General features: G+C 47.4%; 2 protein-coding genes across 3 annotated transcripts; both read right to left on the bottom strand.

Moving 5' to 3' along the window:
- Positions 1 to 3837: 3837 nt before the first annotated feature.
- On the bottom strand, positions 3838 to 5688 carry Commd5 (COMM domain containing 5). Of its 2 annotated transcripts, none has more exons than XM_052748199.1 (2): positions 5557 to 5688; positions 3838 to 5156 (listed from the first exon to the last, which is right to left on the bottom strand). In XM_052748199.1, exon 2 carries the CDS (start codon positions 5101 to 5103, stop codon positions 4429 to 4431), a length of 675 nt encoding a protein of 224 aa, XP_052604159.1. In that variant the 5' UTR covers positions 5104 to 5156; positions 5557 to 5688; the 3' UTR covers positions 3838 to 4428. The 2 variants fall into 2 exon arrangements, with proteins under 2 accessions (XP_052604159.1, XP_052604160.1); XM_052748200.1 differs by lacking the exon at positions 5557 to 5688 and adding an exon at positions 5335 to 5550.
- Positions 5689 to 13396: 7708 nt separating this feature from the next.
- Znf7 (zinc finger protein 7) lies at positions 13397 to 23205 on the bottom strand. Its single transcript, XM_052748171.1, is given in 5 exon segments — positions 13397 to 14098; positions 14100 to 15714; positions 17047 to 17172; positions 21568 to 21611; positions 22710 to 23205. Coding segments are annotated over 5 exon segments (1956 nt in total). The 5' UTR covers positions 22739 to 23205; the 3' UTR covers positions 13397 to 13956.
- Between the last annotated feature and the right edge of the window lie 2626 nt (positions 23206 to 25831).

Here is a 25831-nt window from a genome sequence, read left to right as displayed (position 1 = left end):
CGGCGGAGGCTTCCAGAGGTGGAAGGATTTGCCCAGGGCTAGCCTCACTTTTGGTCTACAGAGTAGCATCACTACAGAAACGAACATGCTGTGGTCATTTGGGGCCTACATAAGGTGACCACCATGCTGGTGTCCTGGTCTTCAACCCTTCTGTCCTTGTGACACTTTACTGTCTACCCTATCTGTATGCTCGCTCAGGGCACATAGGCCCTGTCCAAGATCTGGAGAACCTGAGTCTCATGTTGAGATTGCATCTGTCCTTTTTAAAAACAACAAAACAACCTCTTTTGAGATGGTCTCTTCATGCTGTGCTGTCCATGCTGGCTCTGCTGTGCTGGTTAAATGCATCACAGATAGCCTCAGAGCCTGGCAGCAGTGGTGCACGCCTTTAATCCAAGCACTTGGGAGGCAGAGGCAGGCGTATACTCTATGAGTTCAAGGCCAGCCTGGTCTACCGAGTGAGTTCCAGGAAAGGCACCAAAACTACACAGAGAAACCCTGTCTCGAGGGGGGAGAGGGGAAGCAGGTTAGACAGGCTGAGTACACTAGCAGGCTACCAGGCTGTTTTAAGTGGCCGCAAGGTTTATTACTAACATGACTGTGAGGTCAGCTAAAGTGCCAGCTCTTTTAAACGTAAAAGATATTTTCATAAAATGGTCTTACTACAGGTCCGAGCGATTGAATTTCTGAGCAGCTCAGACCCTAGGTTTGCACTCCTGTGCCCAGCGATGTTTGCTCTCTGTCCTCCACGTCAGAGACGACGTCCATGCTCAGCTTCCACCCGTGCCAACAGCTGACTCTGGAGTGAAAGCTGTGGAGCCAGACGCCGAGCTGAGACCCGAGACAATTCTAGGAGGAGCGTTAACTGAACGCAAGGCTCGGGCTTCAGGGACCCCAACAGATCTAGACCCCGACTTAATGTAGCCAAAAGTATGCTACTAGCCAGAAAAATCAGAACCCCCCCCCCCCCCACAAGACTGACCCTTCTTGCCTCAGCACACACTCATTTCCATAATTTGGCCATCGAGAGCTATAGACTGTCCCTGTCCGCCTCCTTCCTTGCTATTTTTATTTCCTATGGATAGCCAGCTTGTCTTTTCTATGATTAAGCCTGGGGAATGGTCAGTGTTCTCCAGGATCTGGTGAGTTCCTGTCTCCAGTCAAAACGACATCACCAGTATTGATCACATCTATGAGGGTTCCTTTCTGTCATGAACACCAGCCTAGAGGTGTGCAAAGGTCAACCTGTTGATACGGGGCTGCTCCTCAGCCCTTGGCAGGATTGGCTATCTCAAATCCCGCTGCATTAGTCTTCTGAGGTTGACACAGAAGTCTACCAAAGACTAGGTGCCTTAAACAACTGAAATGTATTCCCTCATTGTTTTGGAGGCCAGAAGACCAAAGACAAGTTGTCATTGGGCACATGAAGTGGGTCTGGGTTCTCAAAGTCACCACACACTCCAAAGCATTTCAGCAAGACCAAAAGTTGTTGCTGTTTTAAGATTTATTTTACGTATATGGTGTTTTATCTACATGCCAGAAGAGGGCATCAGATTCCATTATAGATGGCTGAAAGCCACCACGTGGTTGCTGGGAATTGAACTCAGGACCTCTGGAAGAGTTGCCAATGTGCTGGGCAGTGGTGGTGCATGCCTTTAATCCCAGCACTCGGGAGGCAGAGGCAGGCGGTTCTTTGTGAGTTTGAGGCCAGTCTGGTCTACAGAGCAAGTTCCAGGAAAGGCACCAAAACTACACAGAGAAACCCTGTCTCAAAAAAAACCAAAACCAAAACACAAAAGAAAAAAAAAAACAAAACCAAAAACCACCACCAGGACTGTTAGAAGTTACAGTGACCATTCTCCAGAGGTGATCTGAAAGCAGTAGCAGGACACTGAGTTCCCAAGAATCGTGTTTGTTGACTACACGGTATGACAGTTCATCTTGCTATGCTCTATGTAAACCTACTTGCAATTCTGTTCTTTATTTTGTTTTGTCTCTTGAGACAGGGTTTATCTGTGTAGCCTAGCTGTACTGCAACATTCTCTGTAGACCAGGCTGGCCTTGAACTCAAGAGATTTCCTGTCGCTGGAGAGCTGGGATTACAGGTGTATGACACCATGCCTGGCTGCAATTTTGTTCTTTACGTGATACTCCTACAAAAGGTGTTTTCAAAATGTGTCCTGATAAAAATTCCTGGTAGATCTTCAAAACCTTTGGATTCGGAGTGTTATGGTGCATGCCAATTAATTGAGTCAGGATTGAGTTCCTCAGGGGCAACCTGACCCACACAGTGAAACAGTCTCCAAAACAAAACCTTTCAATGACATGGACTGCACAGAAGGGCCAATTAACTTACTGACTTGTAAGTCTGTACTTGTGCCAGAAGGTGTTTTTTTTTTTTAAAGATTTATTTACTTATGTATGACTGCAGGCCAGAAGAGGGCACCAGATCTCGTTACAGATGGCTGTGAGCCATCATGTGGTTGCTGGGAATTGAACTCAGGACCTCTGGAAAAGCAGTCAGGGCTCTTAACCTCTGAGCCATCTCTCCAGCTCCTGTAAGGTTCTTTTTGAGAAAATCAATGTCATCCTAAAATCTCCCTGCTCCACAGTAATACGCCAAGTTTTTCTTTTATTCTTTTCTTTTCTTTTTTTCCCCAGACAGGGTTTCTCTGTGTAGCTGTGGCTGCCTGGAAATCACTCTGTAGACCAGGCTGGCCTCGAACTTGCAGAGATCCGCCTGCCTCTGCCTCCCGAGTGCTGGGACTAAAGGCGTGTGCCACCACCCAGCCCAAAGACATTCTTTATAAGCCCAGTGCTTCCAAACTATCCATGGAGAGACAAGGGTAATAGTACTAGGCTAGTCCAGTGGACATATTCCAAAGTGGAAATACACTCAATGAATGAACCACTAGCACTGAGTAACTTTTTTTTTTTTTTTTTGGTGTTTGGTTTTTTTGAGACAGGGTTTCTCTGTGTAGTTTTGGTGCCTGTCCTGGATCTCGCTCTGCAGACCAGGATGGCCTCGAACTCACAGAGATCCGCCTGCCTCTGCCTCCTGAGTGCTGGGATTAAAGGCGTGCCCCACCGCCCAGCTGCACCGAGTAGCTTCACTTTACTGGCAGCCATCCACCAGTTGATGCCTCTAAAGAGTACACAGCATCGCTTACCTCCTATGTTTGCATAGACACCTACCTGTTCAAAGGCCACGCTGTGACCAACCTTGTCATGATGGCCCACCTTCCAGACATACCTGTCCTCACCTGACTGGGCTGTATCCATTGGCACAAGCTGTATTCGTGCGTTTTTTGTTTTAGATTTGTTAGTTTACGTGCTCGCTTCGACAGCACATATACTAGATTTGTTATTTTATGAGTGTGAACATTTTGCCTGTGTGTGTGTGTGTGTGTGTGTGTGTGTGTGTGTGTGTGTATACCACATATGCGCCTGATGTCCCTGTGCTGGATCCCCTACAACTGGATTTACAGACAGTTGTGAGCCACCATGTGGGTGCTGGGAATTGAACCCGAGTCCTCTGCAAGAGCAGTAAGTGCTCTTAACTGCTGAGCCTTATCGTCTATCCCTGTACTCATGTTTTATTTTTTTTTCTTCATTTAAAAAAAATTTTATTTATTTATTTATTTTTCTATTATCAGCTTGATACAGTATAAAGTCTTATCCTGATAGTGAAATGTTTCACTGAGGCTTGCCCAGTGATTGAGTAAAACCAAAACTTATTGTAAGCCACAGTCTTCCCTGCTATACAGCCTCCCTGGTTCTGTGGGTTGCAGTGTTTCAATATTAAAAACATGTATTTAATGTCATATATACTAGACATCAGGTAACACACATTTAATATTTATGTCTCCCCCTCTAACCTGCCCACTAGGATGTCGCTTCAGCAAGGCAGGAACTTAAGACAAAAAAAATAAAAATAAAAATAAAAAATAAACCTGTGCACACCAAAGCACAGGATTTTCGAAACCAAAGAAGCAGAGGGCTCAGGTCAGGCTGAGCAACCTTGCTGTATACTACAACAGGTCCTTACCTGGACCCTACATCTCCACATGGCCTCATCCTGCAGCACATGCCAACCTCTGGGGAGGGGACATGTATAAGGTTTAACACCCCAGTAGAAGAACATGTTTTTAATAGTTCTTTACTTGTTTAGTTCAAAATTGAGCCTTGGTATGTAACCCAGGCTGACCTTAAAATTACCATTCTCCAGCCTCAGCCTTCCAAATGCTGAGATTATAAATTGTGCCACAATGTCCATAGTTCGCTCATAAAAACAAAACCAACCGCGAACTCACAGTTGTCTTTTCCCTTAAACAAAATACATCCTTATATGCAGGACCTCAGTTGAGTTGGTCTCATGACCAGTGGGGCTGTAAGCTCTGGTACTGGTTTCAGCATCCCCACCAGGGTTCAGTCCTGCAGTTTGCGCTCACACTTTTTCTCCAGTTCGGCCATCTCCTTAAGGACCAAGGCTACACTGTACCGCAGCTCCTGGAATTTGGCTATGGGTACCTCGAAGCGGTGTGCAGATCCATCTGTGAGCTTCAGCTGCATGAGAACACTCGGTTGCAGGGAGCGGGTCTGAGCACTGGTGGAGATGGCCACATCCACCCGCCACCGGAAGTAAGACATGTGGGGCAGCCAGGACCCCTGTTGTTGGGCGACAGAGTCGAGAAGAGGGCGCTGACTCCCAAATGCCAAACTGGCCAAATCTCCAATCATATCTTGAGGAATGCCAAGCTCCTGGAGCTCGTCCTGGAACGCATCTGGCTTCAGACTGGCAGGGGGTCGCCGGAGAGCCTGCTGGAGCAGTGTGTGTGTGCCTGCCAACAGGACGGCCAGACGCTCCTCGGACAGGTTGGCACTGGCACCAAGGTGCTGCACAGCTTCTCTGCAGTCTTTCCCGTGCAGGGCTCCGACTACAAGCTTCAGCAACTTCCTGAAGGTGCTCCTGTCCAAGTCCTTCATGAGCTGAGCCAGTGCCGCCACTTCTGGAGATGGCTGGGCTCCCAAGAAACTGACCCGGCCACTGTGACTGTCAGCTGGATGGTGCAAGTATGGAGCTGCAGCCCCCAAAGCAGACATCCTTGCTTCCCCTTTCCTGATCAGTCCGAAGAGAAGGTCCTAACCACAGCTGCCTGGAGAGGTGAAGGAGAGACAAGTGACTTCCTGGTCAGGAGCTTTATGTACCAAAAGACGAGGGTCGATGTGGGACCCCATCTGCCTGTCACTGTCCACGTGAACTACCAACGATAGATAGCAAATAGGACGCGTGTTTGGGAGGCGGCGCTGAGACCGGATGGCAAAGGAGCCCACCTGAGTCTAGGAGAAGGGAAGCCTCCCAGAGATGAGCAGTTGGCAAGGAAAAGAGACAAGAAACAGAAGCGCACGCGTAAGTCCTACGTAAGCGATATTAGTGAATTTAGATAACGCAGCTGAGACCCCTCTCCTACTCAACCCCGAATCCTAATCATAGCTCTGGAAAACCTAATGACATCACATTACAAATATAAACCAAGCCTTTAAAGCCCTCGGCACCTGGAGGAAGCTGTCCGCAGGTAGCTGGCGGCGGCTGGCAGCAGCAGGAAGTCAGCCGGGCCTCAGGAAGGGCCCAGCGGCACTTCCGGGCCGCTCTAGGATAGCGCGATAGAGGCCCTCTATGGTTCCCGGAGTCGCGCGCACGCGCCGGAGGGCAGTCCGTCCCTGGAGTTGTCTTCTGATGCTTGGGTCTTAGGGAAGAGGAAGCAGAAGTCAAATTATCTTCCGGGATTGGACCCGGAGCTGCAGCTGTCCGCGCCTAGGCAGTCCAGTGTGAGGGGCACACGCTAGAATTGTTGGAGTTGGTGCTACCGAATTGCATATTTTAAAATAGATGGGTCAGGCGGTGACGCCCATCTTTAAAACCAGCGCTCCGGCCGGGCGTGGATCTCTGTGAGTTTGAGGCCAGCCTAGTCTGCAGAGTGAATTCCAGGACAGCCAGGACTGTAAAAACTATAATAGCAAAGTAACACACAGGAACTCTGTCTTGAAAAACCAAACCAAACAAACAACAACAAAAACAGCACTCGAGAGGTACAGGCAGGCAGATCTGTATGAATTCTAGGCCAGCCTGATCTAGATCTAGATACCGAGTTCCTGGCCTGCCGAGGCCACAAAGTGAGACCCTGTCTTAAAAATAAAAACAAGGGCTGGAGAGGTGGCTCAGAGAATAAGAGCATTGGTTGCTCTTCCAGAGGTCCTGAGTTCAATTCCCAGCAACTATATGGTGGCTCACAACCATCTATAATGAGATCTGGTGCCCTCTTCTGGTGTGCAGGCATACATGCTGACAGAACATTGTATACAGTTCCCCACAGGGTTTGGGGTGGGGGTGGTAAAAGTGTGTATGGTCTAGGCAGTATAGCTCCATAAAGCTTTAATTGAGGGTGAGGGCTAATTAAGTGAGCAAAAGTAGATAGACATCTCATCAGGATGATATGAATGGCTAATGACACAGACCTGGTGATATAAGGCAGCTATCCTAAGAGGCTGGGGCACACAAAGGCAGGATGATCACAAATCCAAGGCAGGCCTGTCTGGGCTCTAGAGTTGGTTCAAGACCAACCTGAATAACTAGGGAATTGCTTTATCAAAAAAGATTGGAGGAAATTGTGCATTGTGGCACATGCCTTTAATCCCAGCACCTGGGAGGCAGAGTCAGGCAAATCTCTGAAGTCCAGGCCAGGCAGGGCTACACAGAGGCTCTGTCTTTAAATAAATTAATAAAGAGTGGTGTGTGTGTGTGTGTACACATACATATGTACATAAAATGTGTGTATATACATATACACATATATGTTCAATAAACACATAAAAGAACGTGCTTACCACTACTAAACATTAGAATCACCATAAGGTGCTATTTTTCACCCTTCCAAGAAACAGATTGATGACATCACATGCTGAGAGGTGTGTGCCGTGCAGTAACTGCAACAACCGCCCTTGTCTGTCGAGTGGAAAGCGGGACAACTACTTGGGGGACAACTACTTGGGGGAGCTGTCCAGAGGCTTCTTTTAAATTTAAATACCCAAGGGTGAAGGGAATAGTTCAGTGGGAGAGGTTTCCCTAAGAATCTTGAGGCCCTGTATTCATCAGACCCACAGGGGGAAAAACTTTTTAAAAGGACAAATGCCCTAGGATCCAGCAATCCCACAGCTACATATTTCTCCATGATAAATGAAAGCAATTTTAAACAAAAACATTTCCTAAGCAGCCCAAACAAAATATTATAAATTTGGTGACGGACGGCAGAAATGTAATGGTTCTAGAAGCTATAAGTGTTGGCAGTACCATGGTCTCCTGCCTCTTGCCACATCTGCTTGTAGCCAAACATCCCTGGCATCCCTTGGCTTGGATATACCACTCTAATCTCTGCCTCCATCTTTATGTGAAATTTCCACTTTCTTGTAAGCATACCAGTCGCTGGCTTAGGACCCATACTACTCTAACAACTTTATCTGCCGAGACCTTATTTCCAAAAAGTACGCCATTTATTCTCAGGTTCTGGGGATCTTAGGACTTCAGCATATCTTTTGAGGAACGTAACTTGAGCTATAACTAATAAATAAAGAAGTCTTATTGTTTGGGGGTCATTTGGGGAAGGGAGGGTATGTGTACTTCTGTGTTTGTGTGTGTATTCATGTGTGTGCAGGTGCACGTGTGTATGCATGTGTGCGTGTGTAGACAGAGGTCAACCTTAGGTGTCACCCTCAAGTGCTAGCCACCTTGGTTGCTTGCTTCTCTTTTTTTTTTTTTGGTTTTTTGAGACAGGGTTTCTCTGTGTAGCTTTGCGCCTTTCCTGGAACTCACTTGGTAGCCCAGGCTGGCCTCGAACTCACAGAGATCCGCCTGTCTCTGCCTCCTGAATGCTGGGATTAAAGGCGTGCGCCACCACCGCCCGGCTTTGTTTTCGTTTTTGTTTGTATGTTTGTTTGTTGTTTTTGAGTTTCTCTGTGTAGCCTTGGCTGTCTTCTGTTGATCATTCTGTTGATCAGGATAGCCTCGAACTCAAGAGATCTGCCTGTCTCTGCCTCCCGGGTGCTGGGATTAAAGGTATGTGCCACCATGTCCAACTCCAGTCTCCAGGTTTTCAAAAAGCCTAAGGAGTTGTTTGCTAGGTGGACAGCAATGGCTTCAGCATATGAAAATTTCTGCTACTGTGGTGTCTACAATAGCATCACTATTACACTACTGAGTACACCTTGTCTTGTGTCTTGGTGCTGGGTTTTAGGTTCAAAGCAGGCCCCAAAATGACAGTGCTGCTGCCAGTGTCCTAAATGATAGTCTGAGCTTAGCTCAGGCTGGAGTCTGACCCGGTAAACACAAGGATTGCTAACAGATAAACAAAACTTAAGCTAGGCGGTGGTGGAGCACTCAACTTTAATCCTAACACTCAGGAGGCAGAGGCTAGCCTGGTCTACAGAGTGAGTTCTAGGACAGTTAGGGCAACAAAGAGAAACCCTGTCTTAAAAAAAAAACAAACAAACAAAACAAAATCCCAAAACAACAATAAAGCTGGGCATTGGAACGCTGGACTTTCATCCCAGCACTCGGGAGGCAGAGGCAGGCAGATCTCTGTGAGTTCAAGGACAGCCTGGTCTACAGAGAGAGTTCCAGGACAGCCAGGACTGTTTCACAGATAAACCCTGTCTTGAAAAAACAAAACCAAAACCAAAATCTAAACAACAACAACTCCCCCCCAACTCAGCATTCTTCAGAAACCTTGTGAAGCAGGTTTTTGTTTTTCAGGAAAGCCCTATTCTTTCTAGATACTAGATACTATTCTTATCCACCCGCAACACCAATTATCTCCAGCTGTACTGGTCCAAATGCCCCTCCACCCCTGCCCCTGCCACTTGTCCCCTTAAAACTGGCAAGACTCTTCTGCCATTCTTGTTCTCTACCTCCTGAGAAACAGTCCCAGCAGTTTGATTCCCTGAATGAACCTTCCTTTACCCATGAAGTGGTCTAGTTCGGTGGTTTCACTGCACTCTCACTTACTGTGGGAAAACCTAACTAACATAGCCTTTGGTTTTGTGTTAATTTCCCCCCTAGAAATTCTAGCAAATTTTGATAAAATTTGATACAATTTTTGCCATATTTTCTTTTGAGTGACCTAAATAGACCCCCTTTACCTGTTTTACCTTTTTATCAACCCCTATTTTTTTCTAAGATGTACTTTTTTATGTGTATGAGTGTTTTGCCTGTATGTCTGTGCTCCATGTGTGTTCCTGGTGTCCATGAGGACCAACGGAGAGCATTAGATCCCCTGGAACTAAGGTTTCAGATAGTTGTAAGCTGCCTTTGTAGGTGCTGGCAATTGAACCCCTGGGTGTTCTGGAAGAGCAGCTAGTGCTCTGAGCCATGCCACCAATCTCTGAATTATTTACTCTTTATTTATTCATTAATTCATTTTTAGTTTTATTGTATGGGAGTTTTGCCTGAATACTTGTATGTGCATGACATCTCTGACTGGTCAGAGGCCAGAAAAGGGTACTGGACTGAAACTAAAAACAGTTGTGAGCTGCCTCCCTCCCTCTTGATTGCCTGAACACTTTACAAACCAGTTAAAGTGACTTTGATTTTCCAGAGCTTCTACCTCCTAAAGATTCTGCCCACCATGGGGCTCAGCAAAGCCACTAAAGTCTGTGTCATCCCAAAGCCCCAAATAACGCCCCCCCTTTTTTCTTTTGAGCTAGGGTTTCACTATGTAGTCCTGGCTGACCTAGGGTATGTAGACCAGACCTGCCTCCAACTCATGGAGAACCACCTGCTTCTCCCTCCCAAGTGCTGGGATAAAGGCATACACAAGCAAACCCTTTTTATTTATTTATTTTTATTTATTTATTTATTTATTTATTTTTTTTTTTTTTGGTTTTTTCGAGACAGGGTTTCTCTGTGTAGCTTTGTGCCTTTCCTGGAACTCACTTGGTAGCCCAGGCTGGCCTCAAACTCACAGAGATCCGCCGGCCTCTGCCTCCCGAGTGCTGGGATTAAAGGCGTGCGCCACCACCGCCCGGCGCAAACCCTTTTTAAACTCTACTGTGACATGTAATGTGAATTTTGAGATACCCCCCATATTCTCAGGCATTTAAATTCTTGGTCTTCAGCTGGTGAGGTTTAGTAAAGCCTAGGAGGTGTGGTCTTGCTGGAGAAAGGACATCAGCAGAGGTGAGCCTTGAGAGTTTTTAAAGACTCTTGCCAGTTGGGTGTGGTGGCCCCCAGCTTTAATCTCTGCTCTCAGGAGACAAAGGCAGAAGGATCTCTGAGTTCGTGGTCAACCTAGTCTACATAGTGAGTTCCAGGACAGCCAATGCTATATATAGAGAAAACAACAAAAAAATAATTGATTACAATAAAGATGATTGCCATGTAGAGTTTGCTCTCCCCGCTTCCTGTTTGTGGTGTGAGATCTCAGCCTCCAGCTCCAGCTGCTGTGCCTGCCTGCTGCCCCGCTTCCCCACCTTGATGATGATTGACTTTTTTTTTTTTTTAAGATTTATTTATTTATTATGTATACATCATGTGTGCCTGCAGGCCAGAAGAGGGCACCAGATCTCGTTACAGATGGTTGTGCGCCACCATGTGGTTGCTGGGAATTGAACTCAGGACCTCTGGAAGAGCAGTCAGTGCTCTTCTCTGAGCCATCTCAGAGATGATTGACTCTTATCCCTTCGGAACCATGAACCCTTCAAAAAGTGGCCTTGGACATGATGTTTTATCACAGCAACAAGAAAGTAACTAATACAGAAATTGGGACAAGGGAGTCTTCTATTACTGTGAAGGTCCTGGTCATGTGGTGTTTTTTAGAGGAATGCAGAAGACTTTGGGACTTTGGGATAGAAAAATGGTTAAATTGATGTGTAGAAAAGTGACTGACTTCATCCAGTAACCGATGGAAGCAGATGCTGAGATCCATGGCCGGGTGCCATGCCAAGCTCCAGGAGTCCAAACAATGAGAGAGAGAGGAGGGATTCTATGAGCAAGGGACATAGAGATCATGATGGGAAAACGAACAGAGATGGCCAGCCAAACTAGTGGAAACTCATTAACTGTGGACCAATAGCTGTGGAGCTCCCATGGGACTGGACCAGGCCCTCTGGATAGGTGAGACAGTTGTTTAGCTTGAACTGTTTAGGGGGCCCCCAGGCAGTGGGATTGGGATCTGTCCCTGGTGCACCAGCTGGCTTTTTGGAGCCCAGTGCCTATGGTGGGACACCTTGTGCAGCTTTGGTGCAGGGGGGAGGGGCTTGGACCTGCCTCAACTGAATGTACCAGGCTCTGCTGACTCCCCATGGGAGACCTTGCCTTGGAGGAGGTAGGAATGGGGGGGGGGTTGGGGAGGAAGGCTGGGGGCAGGAGAAGGGAGGAGAGGGAGATCTGTTGTTGGTATGTAAAATGAATAGAAAATTTCTCAATAATAAAAATAAAAATAAAAAAAAAAGTGGCTGAATTGTTGTGGCATCCAAATCTACTGGGAGAAACCAAAGTCTTAGATTCAATTCAAATTTATATTAAATGAATTTACTCTTTGTTTTTCTAAGACAGGGTTTCTCTGTGTAACCCTGGCTTTACTGGAATTCATTCTGTAGACCAGGCTGGCTTCTAACTCAGGGATCCGCCTGCTGAGTGCTGGGATTAAAGTCGAGTGCCATCACCGCTGGCTCCATCTTCTGTTTTTTGGTTTGGTTTTTTTTTAGCAGTTAGGGTGCTTTACAAAACACAACTCCAGGGGTGGGGTGGGGACCAATGGCAGGAGTGTGGCAAGGCCCAGGGTTCCATTCCAAGCTCAAGTTCTGGGGAGAAAACCACTGAAGAAAACCTAAACAGCCCGGTAAGATCCTCCTAGTGGTGCCCCGTGCCCCATATTCTAGAGCAAATCTCAAAATCCTAACGGGGCTTCCAAGATTTTGGTCCGTTCTTCACTCTCCCATCTCATTCCCTGGACCCCAACTCCAGCGTCAGACCTTCTATTCTGTCACCCTGTCCTGGACCATGAGGCACAGGGTTCCACAGCCTGAGCCATTTCCCTCCTGACAGTGGCCTCAAAAGGTCTGGTAGGCAGACATTCAGGAGCAGAACTGAGGGACACACCCAGGGGGAGCCCAGTTCCGGCTTGTGGTTCCTTCCCTTGGTCCAGACTGACCAGTTCTCTGACTTCCCCTGGGAAGTGGAGAACTGGGTAGGTGCTGTTTGTGATTCGAGGGAAAGGATGCTCATGTTGCTTTCTTATCCTCTACCAGGATGTTAACGTATACATCTGCACATTAATTCTGTATATGGCAGTGCATTTTCAGTGCATCCATTTTAGGGTGGGAGATATTCTGGGTCACACAGCAAGCTCCTGAACCCCAAAATGACTTCAAGCCCTGGTCAAGTGACCATGATATTTCTACTTTATTTTTTTTTTAAATCAAATCTGTTTTCACTTTATTTTTTTAATTTTATGTGCATTGGTGTTTTGCCTGCATGTGTATCAGTGTGAGGGTGTTGGATCCCCTGGAACTGGAGTTACAGACAGTTCTGAGTTGCCATGTGGGTGCTGGGAATTGAATCCAGGTTCTCTGGGAAAACAGCCAGTGTTCTTAATCACTAAGCCATCTCTCCAGCTCCTGGCCATGGTATTTCTAAACCTGGCATTGGTGTATACTCAATGCTGGCCATCCTCACATAAAAGCTGCATTCAGGAACCATACCTGCCTCTCAAAAGAAGGGGGATGGAGCCCCTGAGTGGCTATGGTGGGGGATACATTTTAAGTGGGGTCAACTGGGGCTAGGATTGTAACTCAGTGGTAGAGCATTTGAATAGCACATTTAAGCCCTCAGTCATTACCTTACAAAGGAAAACAAAAAGGGATAAGGTAAAGCAGAAATGAATTCTAACATCTTTGCATTTGACTGCTTTTAAATGAGCTACAAGATTTCCTTATTGTTGAAGCCATGTTAAGTAAATGACCCAGAGGGAAAACATTTTGGGTGACTTTTTTTTATATAAACACATGGTCTAGATGACTTTTTGCATCTGCCTGGATGCTGGGATTGCAAGTATGTACCAGCAAACCTGGATTTGGTGGCTTCAATTTCTTTCTTTCTTTTTTTTTCTCCCCCGAGACAGGGTTTCTCTGTGCAGTTTTGGTGCCTGTCCTGGAACTCTGTAGACCAGGCTAGCCTCAAACTCACAGAGATCCACCTGGTTCTGCCTCTGAGTGCTGGGATTAAAGGCTTGTGCCACCACACTGGCTTAATTTGTTTCTTAAAAGGGCTGCCAAGGCTTTCCTGATATCTATTTCTCATGTGTAGGGCAGAAATCCACTCTGAGTTCAAAATACAGGCTACACCTTGAGTGTGACATATATTTTATTTAATGGGTAAATGCCAAACATTCCAGAAACAAAACTTATTTTCATAAGTAGAATATTCTTAAAGAAAAAATCTGAATCTTCCTCAGCATTCTCAAGTTTCTGTTAGCATAAATTACCCAAATAAAATAAGGCTTCAGGTTTAGTCACAGTTACATATTTATATAGTGTGGTGGATTGAGTAGAATGGTCCCATAGGCTCATATGTGTGAATATTTGGTCCTCAGTTGGTGGAATTGTTTGGAAATTATTAGGCAGTATGGTCTTGGAGGAGGTGTGTCACTGAGGGTGAGCTCTGAGGTTTCAAAAGATTCTCGCCATTTCCAGTTAGTCCTCTCTGCCTAATAACTGTCTCCAAATGTGAGCTCTCAGCCACAGCTCCAACACCATGCCTACCTGCTTACCTGCCTGTCATGCCCCTACCGTGATGGCCATGAATGTTCTCTGGAGCTGTAAGGTCCAAATAAATGTTTTAAAGTTACCTCGGCCCTGGTGTCATCACAGCAGTAGAGAAGGAACCAAGACGTTTAGGTGAAGGATTTATCCCATGTGAATCTTCTGGTGCTGCGTGAGTCTTGAGCTCCGATTAAAAGCTTTGCCACAAGCACTGCATTTGTAAGGCTTCTCTCCTGTGTGAATCCTCTGGTGTATAATCAGGTGTGAACGCCACCTGAATATCTTCACAGTCATCACACTGGTGCAATTTTTTTACAGTGTTCACTTTTTTAGGGTTCAAAAAGGTGTTACTTTCAACGGTGTTTCCACATTCATAGTACCACTGGGCTCTAGTGTGGATTCTCTGGTGTTCAATAAGGTATGAGCTCCGACTGAAGGCCTTTCCACACTCACTACACTCATAGGGCTTCACTCCAGCATGAATTATCTGGTGTTGGAAAAGGGTTGAATTCTGACTGAAGGCTTTTCCACACTCACTACACTTATAGGGTCTCTCCCCGGTGTGAACCCTCTGGTGGATGGTGAGCTGGGTGCTCATACTGAAGGCCTTCCCACATTGGATGCATTCATATGGCTTCTCTCCCTTATGAATCCTCTGGTGGTAGATGAGACTGGAGCTCTGGCTGAAGGCTTTCCCACAGTCATTACACACATAAGGCTTCTCTCCTGTGTGGATTCGCTGATGCTGGATAAGATGGGAGCCCTGGACAAAGCCCTTCCCACACTCATCACACTTAAATGGTTTTTCTCCGGTGTGAGTCCTCTGATGGCGAATGAGCCGCGAGCTACAACCAAAGGCCTTTGTGCACTTGTTACACTTATAGGGTTTCTCTCCGGTGTGAATCAGCCGGTGCTGGCTCAGGCGAGAGATCCACCTGAAAGCTTTCCCACACTCCTCACACTTAAAGGGCTTCTCCACAGTGTTATTCTTCTCACGGGCAATAAGGCTTGGGCTCTCTGAAGCTCTTGGCATGTGAGATTTTTCCCCAGTATGCATCCTCTGATGATGGGCTAGAGTTGAGCTCTGGCTGAAGGCCTTGCCACACTCCGGACAGGGGTAGGGCCTCTCTCCAGTGTGAGTCCTCTGATGTCTGACTAGCTGGGACTGCTGGCTGAAGGCTTTCCCACACTCTTGACAACTATAAGGCCTTTCTCCTGTGTGGATTCTCTGATGATGGATAAGGCTTGAGCTCTGCCCGAAGGCTTTCCCACATTCCTCACATCTGTAAGGCTTCTCTCCCGTATGGATTCTTTGATGCTGAATCAGTTTTGAGCTCAGACGGAAAGCTTTCCCACAATCAACACACTTAAATGGTTTCTCTCCAGTGTGGATTCTCTGATGCTGATTGAGTTGTGAACACAGCCTGAAGGCTTTCCCACATTCCTCACATTCGTAAGGCTTCTTCCCAGGGAAGTTACTTGTGCATTTCTCCTCTAAGTGGTCAGGTAATTGTTTTTGGCACTCCGGACATCTGAATGGTTTCTCCTGCACACTCACTTCCAGATATGGATCCAGGTTCAAAGTTGGTCTAATGACGACTCTACCACACACTTCACAGTTTTCCCATGTCCCTTTCACACTGTCTCTCTGTTCATGAGGCTGAGAACCCACGACAGTGGCCGGTAGCTTCTTACAATCCTGGACCGTGTCCTTGGGAGCCATAGTCTCATTATTCAAATGCTGCTTTTGGAAAAGTGAGCCACTCACTCTTAGCCCAGGGCTACCTGAGCAATTCTCTGAGCAGACCTTAGAATCCCAATTGTCTCCACAGCCAGGAATCTGCCTTTTGGCAACGTTCATATACTCACAGTTCTGCTTGTGATCAGTTCTAACAGTAGAATCTGAAAAGAACACAAAGTGAAAATGTTCCTTACACCTGAGCTCCGAGAAAAGGCAGGAACAACGGGGGCTTGTGGGAGTGTCAGCACTACAACACACCCAAGTGGAAAGTGTGCCAAGGAGATCTGAGGGGAAACTCTCACAATTTAGTCCATTGGACAGTGACGATATGCTCATGTCTACAAGGCAGGGGGCTGAGAGTTTCGTGTCCTAAGAGGGTCCACGAGCAGAGTTTCATCCTATAGGGCACTGAGGAGGGACTATCCTAGAGCAGGGCTGAACAGAACCAACCTGAGGACAGAATGTCAGTCAAGAATTCATCAAAAGAGGTCAGAGGCCCCAAACATGCTAGCTGGCCAGTGAGGACAAAGGGGGGGGGGGTTCTGACCAAAAAATAGACAGGCACCTTGAGACCGTGGCTGAAGAAGAGGTGGTGTCTTAGCAGGAAGGGCCCAGAGCAGAACTGGGTGCTCAGCCTATCCATGGCTGTCCTCTAAGGAGGGGTTTCTCTGAGAACTCAAGCTGCAAACCCACACCTCACAAGCCTTGCTGTAGGTGTGATGGCTAGTTTTTATTGTCAAATTTGTACAATCTAGGATTACCTGGAAAGAGGGACCCTCAACTGGAAACTGCCCAGATCAGACTGGCCTGTGGCCATCCGTGAGATTGTCTTGATTGATGATTTGTTATGGAAAGACCTAGCCCACTGTGGGTAGCATCATTACTAGGCCGCTTTGTCCGGACTGCATATGAAAGCTGGCTGAACATCAGCCGGAGCGCAAGACGGTAGGTAAGCAGTGTTCCTCCACCGTTTGTGCCTCAGTTTCCGCCCTGACTTCCCACAATGATGGCTTACGACCTGGGAGTGTAAACTGAAAGAAACCCTTCCCTTCCCAAGTTGTTTCTTCTCAGAATGTTTTGTCATGTGACACAGTAAGATTAGAACACCAGGTCATTGATTGACTGAGTGACCATATCCAGTAGTTCACGATGGTTTCTTCCCTGGGGCAAGTGTATGCAAGGGTCTGAGCATCCAGAACCAAGAGGCTTTCCTGATAGCTACTTCCCTTCTAGACTCTCCAAATCCACACAGGCTGCCTGCCTGTCCTGATCCCACAGGCCAGATTTCTCTATGACCATTAATTACATGACACATGCAGTTGAATGGACGAGTGTGTTGTGCCCTTGCCTCTTTGTGGTATAGCCTTCCCAGAAGTGGCCACACACCTAGGGTTGGTCCTCTGCAGTGTTCTTTAGCAGCCCAGCCTGGTCAGCAGGACTCACCCCAGCTATTCCTTATTCAAACCTTCTCCGTGACAGGGCCTGGGCCTCACCTGTCTGGCAAATCCATGGTGCCTCTGTCCCCTCTGTCCCCTCTGCTCCCTGTAGGTCAATGACCCATGGCTCTTGTCCTTGTTCCAGTCGAGAGATCAGTTCAGGCTTAAAGACCAGGAATCCTGCTGTGTGTGAGGCAGAGAAGGAGAGGATAGAAACATGGCCAGGAGTCAGCCCTGCTCCTAGGTTTCAGCCATGAAGAACAGGAGCTGCTAGATAGATGGGTAACCTATTCAGGAGGGTGATGAGGGATGAGGAGCTGGATACACAGCAGCCCCTTCTGTCTAGCTCCTTAGACTAGACGGGAAGGGGCACCCAGGCTTCCACAATCTTCAGGGTACATTGTCACCAAAGAATAGGCTGGATCTACTTGGGGTACAAAATGAATAGGAAAGCTTAAGCCCAGGCCAGCACCACATTCTGCAAAGCCACAGCTTTTTCTTCCCCCAGGTCAAAAGGCAAGGCTATTCCAAGAGGTAGGGGTAGCCAAGAAATAAAAATTTTAAATTAGTAAGTAATTAAATGAATGAAGCAGATTTCAAATCACAAGTAGTGGTCCCAGACTCCCTTTATGGCCAATTCATAAAAGTGGGGAAGGTGTGATCCAATCAGGGATCAACAAAGCGGGACTAGACCCATGGTTCAACAGTTAAGAGCACTTGCTACTCTTCCAGTGGACACTTCCTAGCACCTACATGGCAGTTCTCAATTGTCTGTAATTCCAGTTCCAGCAGGTATATGGACATACATACAGGTGAAATACCCATACACATTAAAAAAAAAAAAAAAAGAAAGCTAATAGAGCTTGAAGCTTCCCTCAGGCTTCCCACAACATGGTAAAAGAGGCAGAGAAGTCTGCAAGATCCATCAAGCATGTCTAACCTGCAGCCAACAAGTCACACTCGGACAAAGACAGTTATGAATGTGGTCCAACACAAAATCATGAACTTATTTAAAATGTGAAATGTCTTTTTGTTTTGTTTTGTTAACTCAATTGTAAGTTTCTTGAGTGTGAATCCTGTAAAGGACATCATGTCACAATATCAACAAGTTAAACAAATGTTATAGCAACAGGTTCAAGCTTTAATTAAGAATAGGCAGGGTCTCACACTCATCAGAAAACAAACACCCTTTTTTAAAAAAGAAAAGAGAAGCCAGGTGGTGGCGGCGCATGCCTTTAATACCAGCACTTGGGAGGCAGAGGCAGGAGGATCTCTGTTAGTTCAAGGCCAACCTGGTCTAGAGAGTGAGTTCCAGGACAGGCTCCAAAGTTATACAGAGAAACTCTGCCTTGAAAACCAAATAAAAAGGGACTGGAAAGATGGTTCAGAGGTTAAGAGCACTGACCGTTCTTCCAGAGGTCCTGAGTTCAATTCCCAGCAACCACATGGTGGCTCACAACCATCTGTAATGAGATCTGGTGCTCTCTTCTGGCCAAAAGTCATACATGCTGTATACATAATAAATAAATAAATTAAAAAAAAAAAAAAAGAAAAGAACTACCGCTCAGTGACTAAGAACACTAGCTGCTTTTCCAAAGGACATGGGTTCAATTCCAAGCACCCACATGGCAGCTCACAACTGTCTGTAACTCCAAGATCTGACACTCTCACACAGACATACATTCAGGCAAAATACCAATGCACATAAAATAAAAATAAATTATTAAAATAAATAAAAAAGAAATCTGACCAAAGTTAACATGAGAAAAGGAGAATATATAATACATAAAACATGCAACTACTGTTAGTTATATTCTTTTCTTTTCTTTTTTTTTTCCCGACAGGGTTTCTCTGTGTCACCCTGGTTGTCCTGGAACTCGTTCCGTAGACCCAGCTGGCCTTGAACTCAGAGACCCACCTGCCTCGGCCTCCTGAGTACTAGGATTAAAGGTGTCACCACCATTAGCCTCCTAGCAACCTGGAGGCAGAAAGAAGCGGCCTCCACCGTGCACGTGTGAGCTTGGTTACACTCTCAGCTCATCACTGCCGCAGCTGAATCACTAACACCATCACATAAACACATACTGTTGATTTACCCTGTACTTTTCAAAGCTATCCTATGCTGGGTGCTATGTTATACACTTATCATCTCAGCAACAGCTCAGGAGGCAGAGGCAGGAGGATCACTTACTTTAAGCCCAGGAGTTCTAGGCCAGCAGTGGACCAGACTGGGCAGCAGAGTGAGGTGCCCATCTCAAAAACAATAATAATAATAATAATAATAATAATAATAATAATAAATGAGCAACTTGGTGCTGAAACACAAAGTTATTGCAGAAGTAGAAACTGTGGGAAAGAGTAACAGGTTTACTTTTGAAACTGGGTAGTTTGCCTAAGGAAGCCCTGCAGGTCCACTCCCGGGCACACTGTAACTGTGTGTACCAAGGACCTGAGGAAAGACAGAAAATGCAGAGGAAGCTGTCTTTTGTCACTGAGCAACATGCAAAAGGAATGGCTGCTATGTGCTGGGCAAAGCTTAGGCACTGACCCCACAGAAGGTAAAACCCTAAAGAAGAAAGAAAAGCATCATCACTTCTGGCAGGCCAGAGCCCCATGGGAAGTAGATATGGATGATCGAGCAAGAGGCAATCCTGGCCAACATACTCCGTGTGTTCTCCTTCTTATTAGTGACGTGATAGGCTATACATAGTCTATGATAGCACCTGCAAAGTACCAGGGAAGTTTAAATTGTTGGCGGTACAATCAGTAGTATCCTTCGTTAGAATTCTGATATGTACATTTAATAATGCATCTATAACATGTCATCTTGGTTTTGGTGAAATCTAACACAAGGAACACTAAACATCTAAATACCCCCAAGTCAGTAAGGCACAGCAATCCATTTTTTGTTTTGTTTTGTAAAGACAAAAGAGCTGCACAAATATATGATTTCAGAACCTACCAAAGTAATAAGCAAGGATATGACAGGATGCCCAACCTCTCAAAAACTAGACAAACAGAACAACGGAATCTTAAGTTGTTTTAGTTTCCTTTCTTTTTCTTTTTCTTTTTTTGTTTTGTTTGCTGTTGTTTTCAAAACAGGGTTTCTGTGTATCCTGAACTCACTCTGGAGACCAGGCTGGCCTCAAACTCAGACATCCGCCTGCCTCTGCCTCCTGAGTGCTGAGATGGGATGCACCAATATGCCTAGCCTGTTTTTTGTTTTGTTTTGTTTTTCTTTTTGCTCTCTGTGGTGCTAGGGACTGACCCCAGAGCTTTGTGTGGGACCGAAGAATGCTCAACCACTGACCTGTATATACTCCAGCCCTTGCTCTACACTACTTAACTAAGACATCACAAAACTGGATTTTGCCAGGCTGTATGGGATGAACAGTTATTGGCCTGGATTAACACTGAGTGAAGTACCTGGTAAACCTACTACATCCCATCCCCACCTAACCCACTCCTGGTCTACTAGCCCAGGCATCCTCTCAAGAACCCAGGATACTCCCATGTTGTAGGGGCCAGCATGATGTGGGGCCAGCTCTGAAGAGGGCTCAGTAACAGGGGAGAGACACAGCAAGCCACAAGTAAGACATACATTCTACCATAAGCTGAAGCAAACTACAATGTTGTATGTGCTGGAGCAGCCTGCAGGGAAGCTGGCAAGAATGGGAGAAGTCTGATGGCAGGACAGAAGGAAAGAAGGACAGAAGGAAAGATTGACACTCTGATTCTAGAACAGTTTTTTCTGGCGACTCCTCAAGCTAACAAAGATCTTTTTCCTTTTTTTTTTTTTTTTTTGTGTGTATGTGTGTGTTTTAAAGCTATTTCAAGTATGGATTCTATTTCTCTTATACTAATTTAATAGCTTAGGAAAAACAGAGGTTTTCCTAGTTCCCAGATGTCCACCTACCTAGTCAGGGTTAAGTTGGGTGACAAGTATAAAGCCTGCAGCTAGCCTGGCACACTCAGCTTCAAGGTTTAACCCCTAAGGCCCAAGGAGTTAGCATCCACATCCCCTCTCTCTGACAAGTGTTGGAACGGATCCTGACTTGTGTATGGAACGGATCCCCAGGTGTAGCCTCACCTAGTCCAGCCACACTGCTGTGGTTCTCCAGCATCACCTCCCTGTAGAGGGCCCTCTGACCAGAATCCAGACATTGCCACTCCTCCCGAGAGAAGTGCACAGCCACGTCGCCAAATGTCACCGCCTCCTGAAATCAGGACACACACTAGCACCCCAGATGTCCTTCGGAGCCAGCTCCAATCTGACACTACAGCATGGCAGGTGACCCATGGGATTGGACTAGAGTCACAGGGATCCTTTTAGCTCTTAAATCTTGGGTGAAAAGAAGGGACTTAGTCCACAGTAGTTAACCTCTCCACTGAGCAAGCACAACTAGGCTCTGGTCTGGGCAGACAAACTAACTGCCTCAAGTATTGAGCCTGGCAAGAGTCACAGTGAGGACCAAAGCTAGATCTGTGCTCAGGCCCAGTGGAAAAGGTAGATCCCCAAAGTAGGAAGTGGAGGCTGGACAGGACAAGTGGGGGGATACAGGCAGCCAGGCTTCCTACCATGAGATTTGGAGGGTGGGATCCACTTGTCTTGACTCAGACACCTGTGAGAAATTGTGAAAAGATCAGAGGTCAGGGTTGGGGAAGCTCCCCAATTCCCAGGGTAATCCCCTGCTTCTTTACCAAAAACCTCAGGCATACCGGGACACCAGACTGGGCAAGCACAGCGCTGACATTTGAGTATCAGCCCCTGAGCCCCTTGCCTGTGTGGGGTTGGGGGGTTTAATCACTTCACAAACACATTAAGAATGGCTGCCAGGGGCCACACATTCAACTAAACAATGAATTTACAAGAAGTTTGCCTTCACGAGGCACCTAGAAGAGACAAACAACCACACATAAAATCACAACCATGATAGCGCTGAAGTAAAGGGAACTAGTAAGGTGTTTAAATGAGAAATTCTGGTAAAGTCTAAAAAAGTCTTACCCCAAGGGCCCGAGCCAAAGGGATGGTGGTAGGGGGGGCCTCAAATGGGAGCAAACTGAACCAGTGTGTCAAAGCAAGCAAGGAAGTAGAGTTAACTGAAGGCCAGAAGAAAGGACTTCGGGGGGGGAAACAGAATCTCTGTTCTCAAGTATCTAAATTCCAGAACAGGTACAGCTGTCCTAAGTCATCAGGATAGTAACACTAGGGATTCGCGAAGTCCCCTCCGCTAAACCAAAGCCCTTAGGCCCCTCCCCAGTCCCACCCCCACCCCAGCCCCCGGGCGAGGTCAGAATGGGAGGAAGCTGGCTTCCTCGTAGCCTTTGGCCCAGGTGTCAAGCCATTGGCTAACCCAAGCAGCAGTGAACACTGGGAAAAAGGTTCCCCTCTCAGACTCCAGTATTTGAACAGCCAATGGGAAATCGCGGTCCCAAATAGAGGACAAACCCTGAGGGTGCCATCTGAGTCCACAACCGTGACAACACTTTCAGCCTCTGTCACTGACTCTAGGTTTTCAAGGTGCAGAAACTGAGGGGAAAGATGGTCCCAGGAAGTGATTACTCAGGAAAAACTAGGGAGGCGGCAGGCAGGTCCAAGCCTGGAGGGAAGCCGCCTAACTCAGGCCCAACTCTGGAGCTCGGGAGCAGGCTGGAGAAGCTGTGGTGCTCGGCTATTCGACTCGCACCCGCTGGGACCAAGTCCCCCGCCAGGCACTCACAACAGCCCCGAGCCGCCCACGCCTTTCATCTCTTCTGGGGGAGAGCCGGGTGCCCCTTGCCCACACGACAAGGATTGCCATTGCGCCGACTCACCCAGCCTGGGCGCGTCTGGGACCCGCCAACAGAGCGAGCCACCGGAAACGGCTCCACACGCCCATCCCTCCGCGTCCCTCCCTGCAGACTTCCGCCCGTTCAGATCCGCGGGCTGGCCAGAGCATCTCGATGGTTCTCCAGCCCCGCCCCCGAGGTTACAGGGGTGGGGGGCGGGGCCAAAGGCTGTCAGCCGGTAAAGATCTGGGCTAGAGTCTAAGGGCAGGTCCAGGAATGGGGAGCCCGGAGCCCCGAGGAGCCGCTGAAGATCACGGAAGGCGAGGGCGCGAGCGGGAGGCGGGGCCAGAAGCGGAGGCGGGGTTAGGTCCGGAACCCAGCCGGGCGCGGAGGCGTGGCCAGAAGCGGAGGCGGGGTTAGGTCCGGAACCCAGCCGGGCGCGGAGGCGTGGCCAGAAGCGGAGGCGGGGTTAGGTCCGGAACCCAGCCGGGCGCGGAGGCGGGGTTAGGTCCGGAACCCAGCCTGGTGCGGAGGCGGGGCCAGAAGCGGAGGCGGGGTTAGGTCCGGAACCCAGCCGGGCGCGGAGGCGGGGCCAGAAGCGGAGGCGGGGTTAGGTCCGGAACCCAGCCTGGTGCGGAGGCGGGGCCAGCCGTGGAATGTTTCGGAGCTTGCAACAGGCTGCTATCTATGGATGTTGAACCGAGCTGCGTGGGTGAAAATCCTACCAGCTAGCTGGAAAAGCTGACCTCGGGGGGAAGGTCACTGCAGCTGGGACAGATGCCTCTCGAATCACCAGCTTAGGGTTCTGGTATTTCAGGCTGACCCTGTCAGGGCGTAGCCCAGTTAGGTTTTCCTTAGCAGAAAGAAGTGGTAAGCAACAGAAGCCTTTATCCTGTGGAGGCAGAGCGCCCTAGCATGGCGCTCTAGGGGATGGCACCGGTCGGGGAAGCCGGAGGTTTGACAGGGGTCCATTGCAGCTGTTGGGCCAGATGCGCTAGGATCTGAGAGGCTGTGGAGATCTCTTGCCCACTGCTCTATCCTGGAGGTCAGGGACTTTTGACACCGCACTCCAAACCTTGCTCAGCTTCTTGCAAAAAGGAGCCGCTCTGGGTGTCTGGAGCTCCCAGACCAAAGATCTCAGACTTAGAGACTCTCAGAGCAGAGGTCACAAACAGGATCTGAAGATACACACAGATGCCAAGACAAAAATGTGAAAAAGTAAGGTAAAGTCTTACTTCAATAATCCATCTTCAACCACAGCGACAGAGTGAGACAAAGGCAGACCAGCCTGCTGGAGATGTTTAACTCCCAAAGCCTTCTTGGGAGTCAAAGACCCCAGACATCTGATGGCCTTTATAATAATACCCTTCCTTGGTCAATCTTTCTTCTCTGTCTCTGCCTCCGCCTCCTGACAGGATTTCAAAATACAAACTAGGGTAGCCTAAAATTCACTATGTAGTCCAAACTGGATTTAACTTGCAATCCTCCTGCCTCTGTCCCAAGTGCTAGAAGCACAGGGGTGCACTACCATGCCAGCGTCTTCCTCAGTCCTTAGGTAGCCACAGGAGGTTAAAGTGTAATATTCAGACTGGAGAAGGAAAGAAGGGTACACTTCTGATGAAAGATCCTGTCCAGCTCCCAGTCTTTTGCCTTCTCCAAAGCCCTTTCCCTTACCCAAAATCCCTTTGGGGCCCTGAACCCTAAAGATAAGAGTTTTGAGGAGAAAGCACGTAACTTCTCAAGAATGCTGGCTCCTGAGTGAATCTGATCCCTCCTGCCAACTCTCCTTGCCCAACATTGTCCTTCAACTGTAGGAGAGCCTGGGCTCTAGTACCAAGGAGAAACTAGCAAAGGGTTGAGAGGTTGGCAGAACTAGGTGAAGGATGGCATTGTTAGTGATAAAGAAATGAGGATTTCAGGAGGGTAGAGGGCCTCTTGTATCCCAACTGCAGAGAGGGTGTGAGACGAAAGGAAAAACCTCAGGGAAAGCAACACTGGGTGAGATGTTAACAGTATCTAGAGGCTATTAGGAAGGAGAGAGAGAGAGAGAGAGAGAGAGAGAGAGAGAGAGAGAGAGAGAGAGAGAGAGAGCTTGCGCGCGTGCGTGCGTGCGTGCGTGCGTGCGTGCGTGCGTGCATGCATGTGTGCATGAGCTGCCCCTATGATTCCGGCTTTGGTCACCACTTAACTGAAGGATTTTAGAACCACCTGATCTTTATGTCCAAACACACAAGACTTCTGTTTCATTGACATGTGCTTACATTCTGTTTTTTTTTTATTTATGTGTATGTGCATGTGTAAGAGTTTATGCCTTGGAGGCTAGAAGAGAGTGTAGGAACCCGTGGATCTGGAGTTACAGATGGTTGTGTGTCACCTGATGGGAGTGCCGGCAACAGAACTCCAGTCATCTGAACGGACAGCAAGCGCTCTTCGGCACTCAGTCTTCTCTGCAGCACCCACATTCTTTTCTTTTTCTTCTAGTAGCGATAGCCTGTTCTGCAGTCCCTGTTCTTCTGAACATTAAATAGAATTTCTTACAAAAGAATTGTAATAGCCACTGAGTCAGGCAGCTTCAGGGGTGAACTCATGGATTAGTATACCTTCAAGTATCTTTTTATTTTCAGAAAAACGAAAAAAAACCTTTTTGGTTCAAGCTGAACCTGCAGAGAGGCATCCCATGTACTCTGTGACCTTGAACTCAGCATGCTCAGAAATGTATTCTTTAACATCTTTTAGGAGAGGGCCACCCCTTAAATGAATCTGTAGAGGCTCCCTGGATTAAATCTTTATGCTTCCTTTGTTCCAGGAGGGCATTGCTTTTAGCTTCCTCCATTCTCTTGCCTGCTGCAGATAATAATTTCTCCACTCACTTAGGTTTTGATTGTGCTTTTTCTGGCTTTGCACTTATCAAGATGGGCAACTGCTGTGTTTGGTCACAGAATTTACACTTCTGTAACTTACGCAGCAGCATGCATGGATAAATTACCAGTTTCCCTGTATCCTGCAGAACACTGAGCTATCTGAATGAACCTCTGTCTCCCGATGTAATTTCTAAGAGCCTAGCTATAGTTTA

Source organism: Peromyscus californicus, unplaced genomic scaffold (genome assembly GCF_007827085.1).
Source record: "Peromyscus californicus insignis strain IS unplaced genomic scaffold, ASM782708v3 Scaffold_20__1_contigs__length_68692818, whole genome shotgun sequence".
NCBI lineage: Eukaryota > Metazoa > Chordata > Mammalia > Rodentia > Cricetidae > Peromyscus > Peromyscus californicus.
Note: the sequence above shows the minus strand (reverse complement) of the source record. Positions and strands in the feature narration are given on the sequence as shown.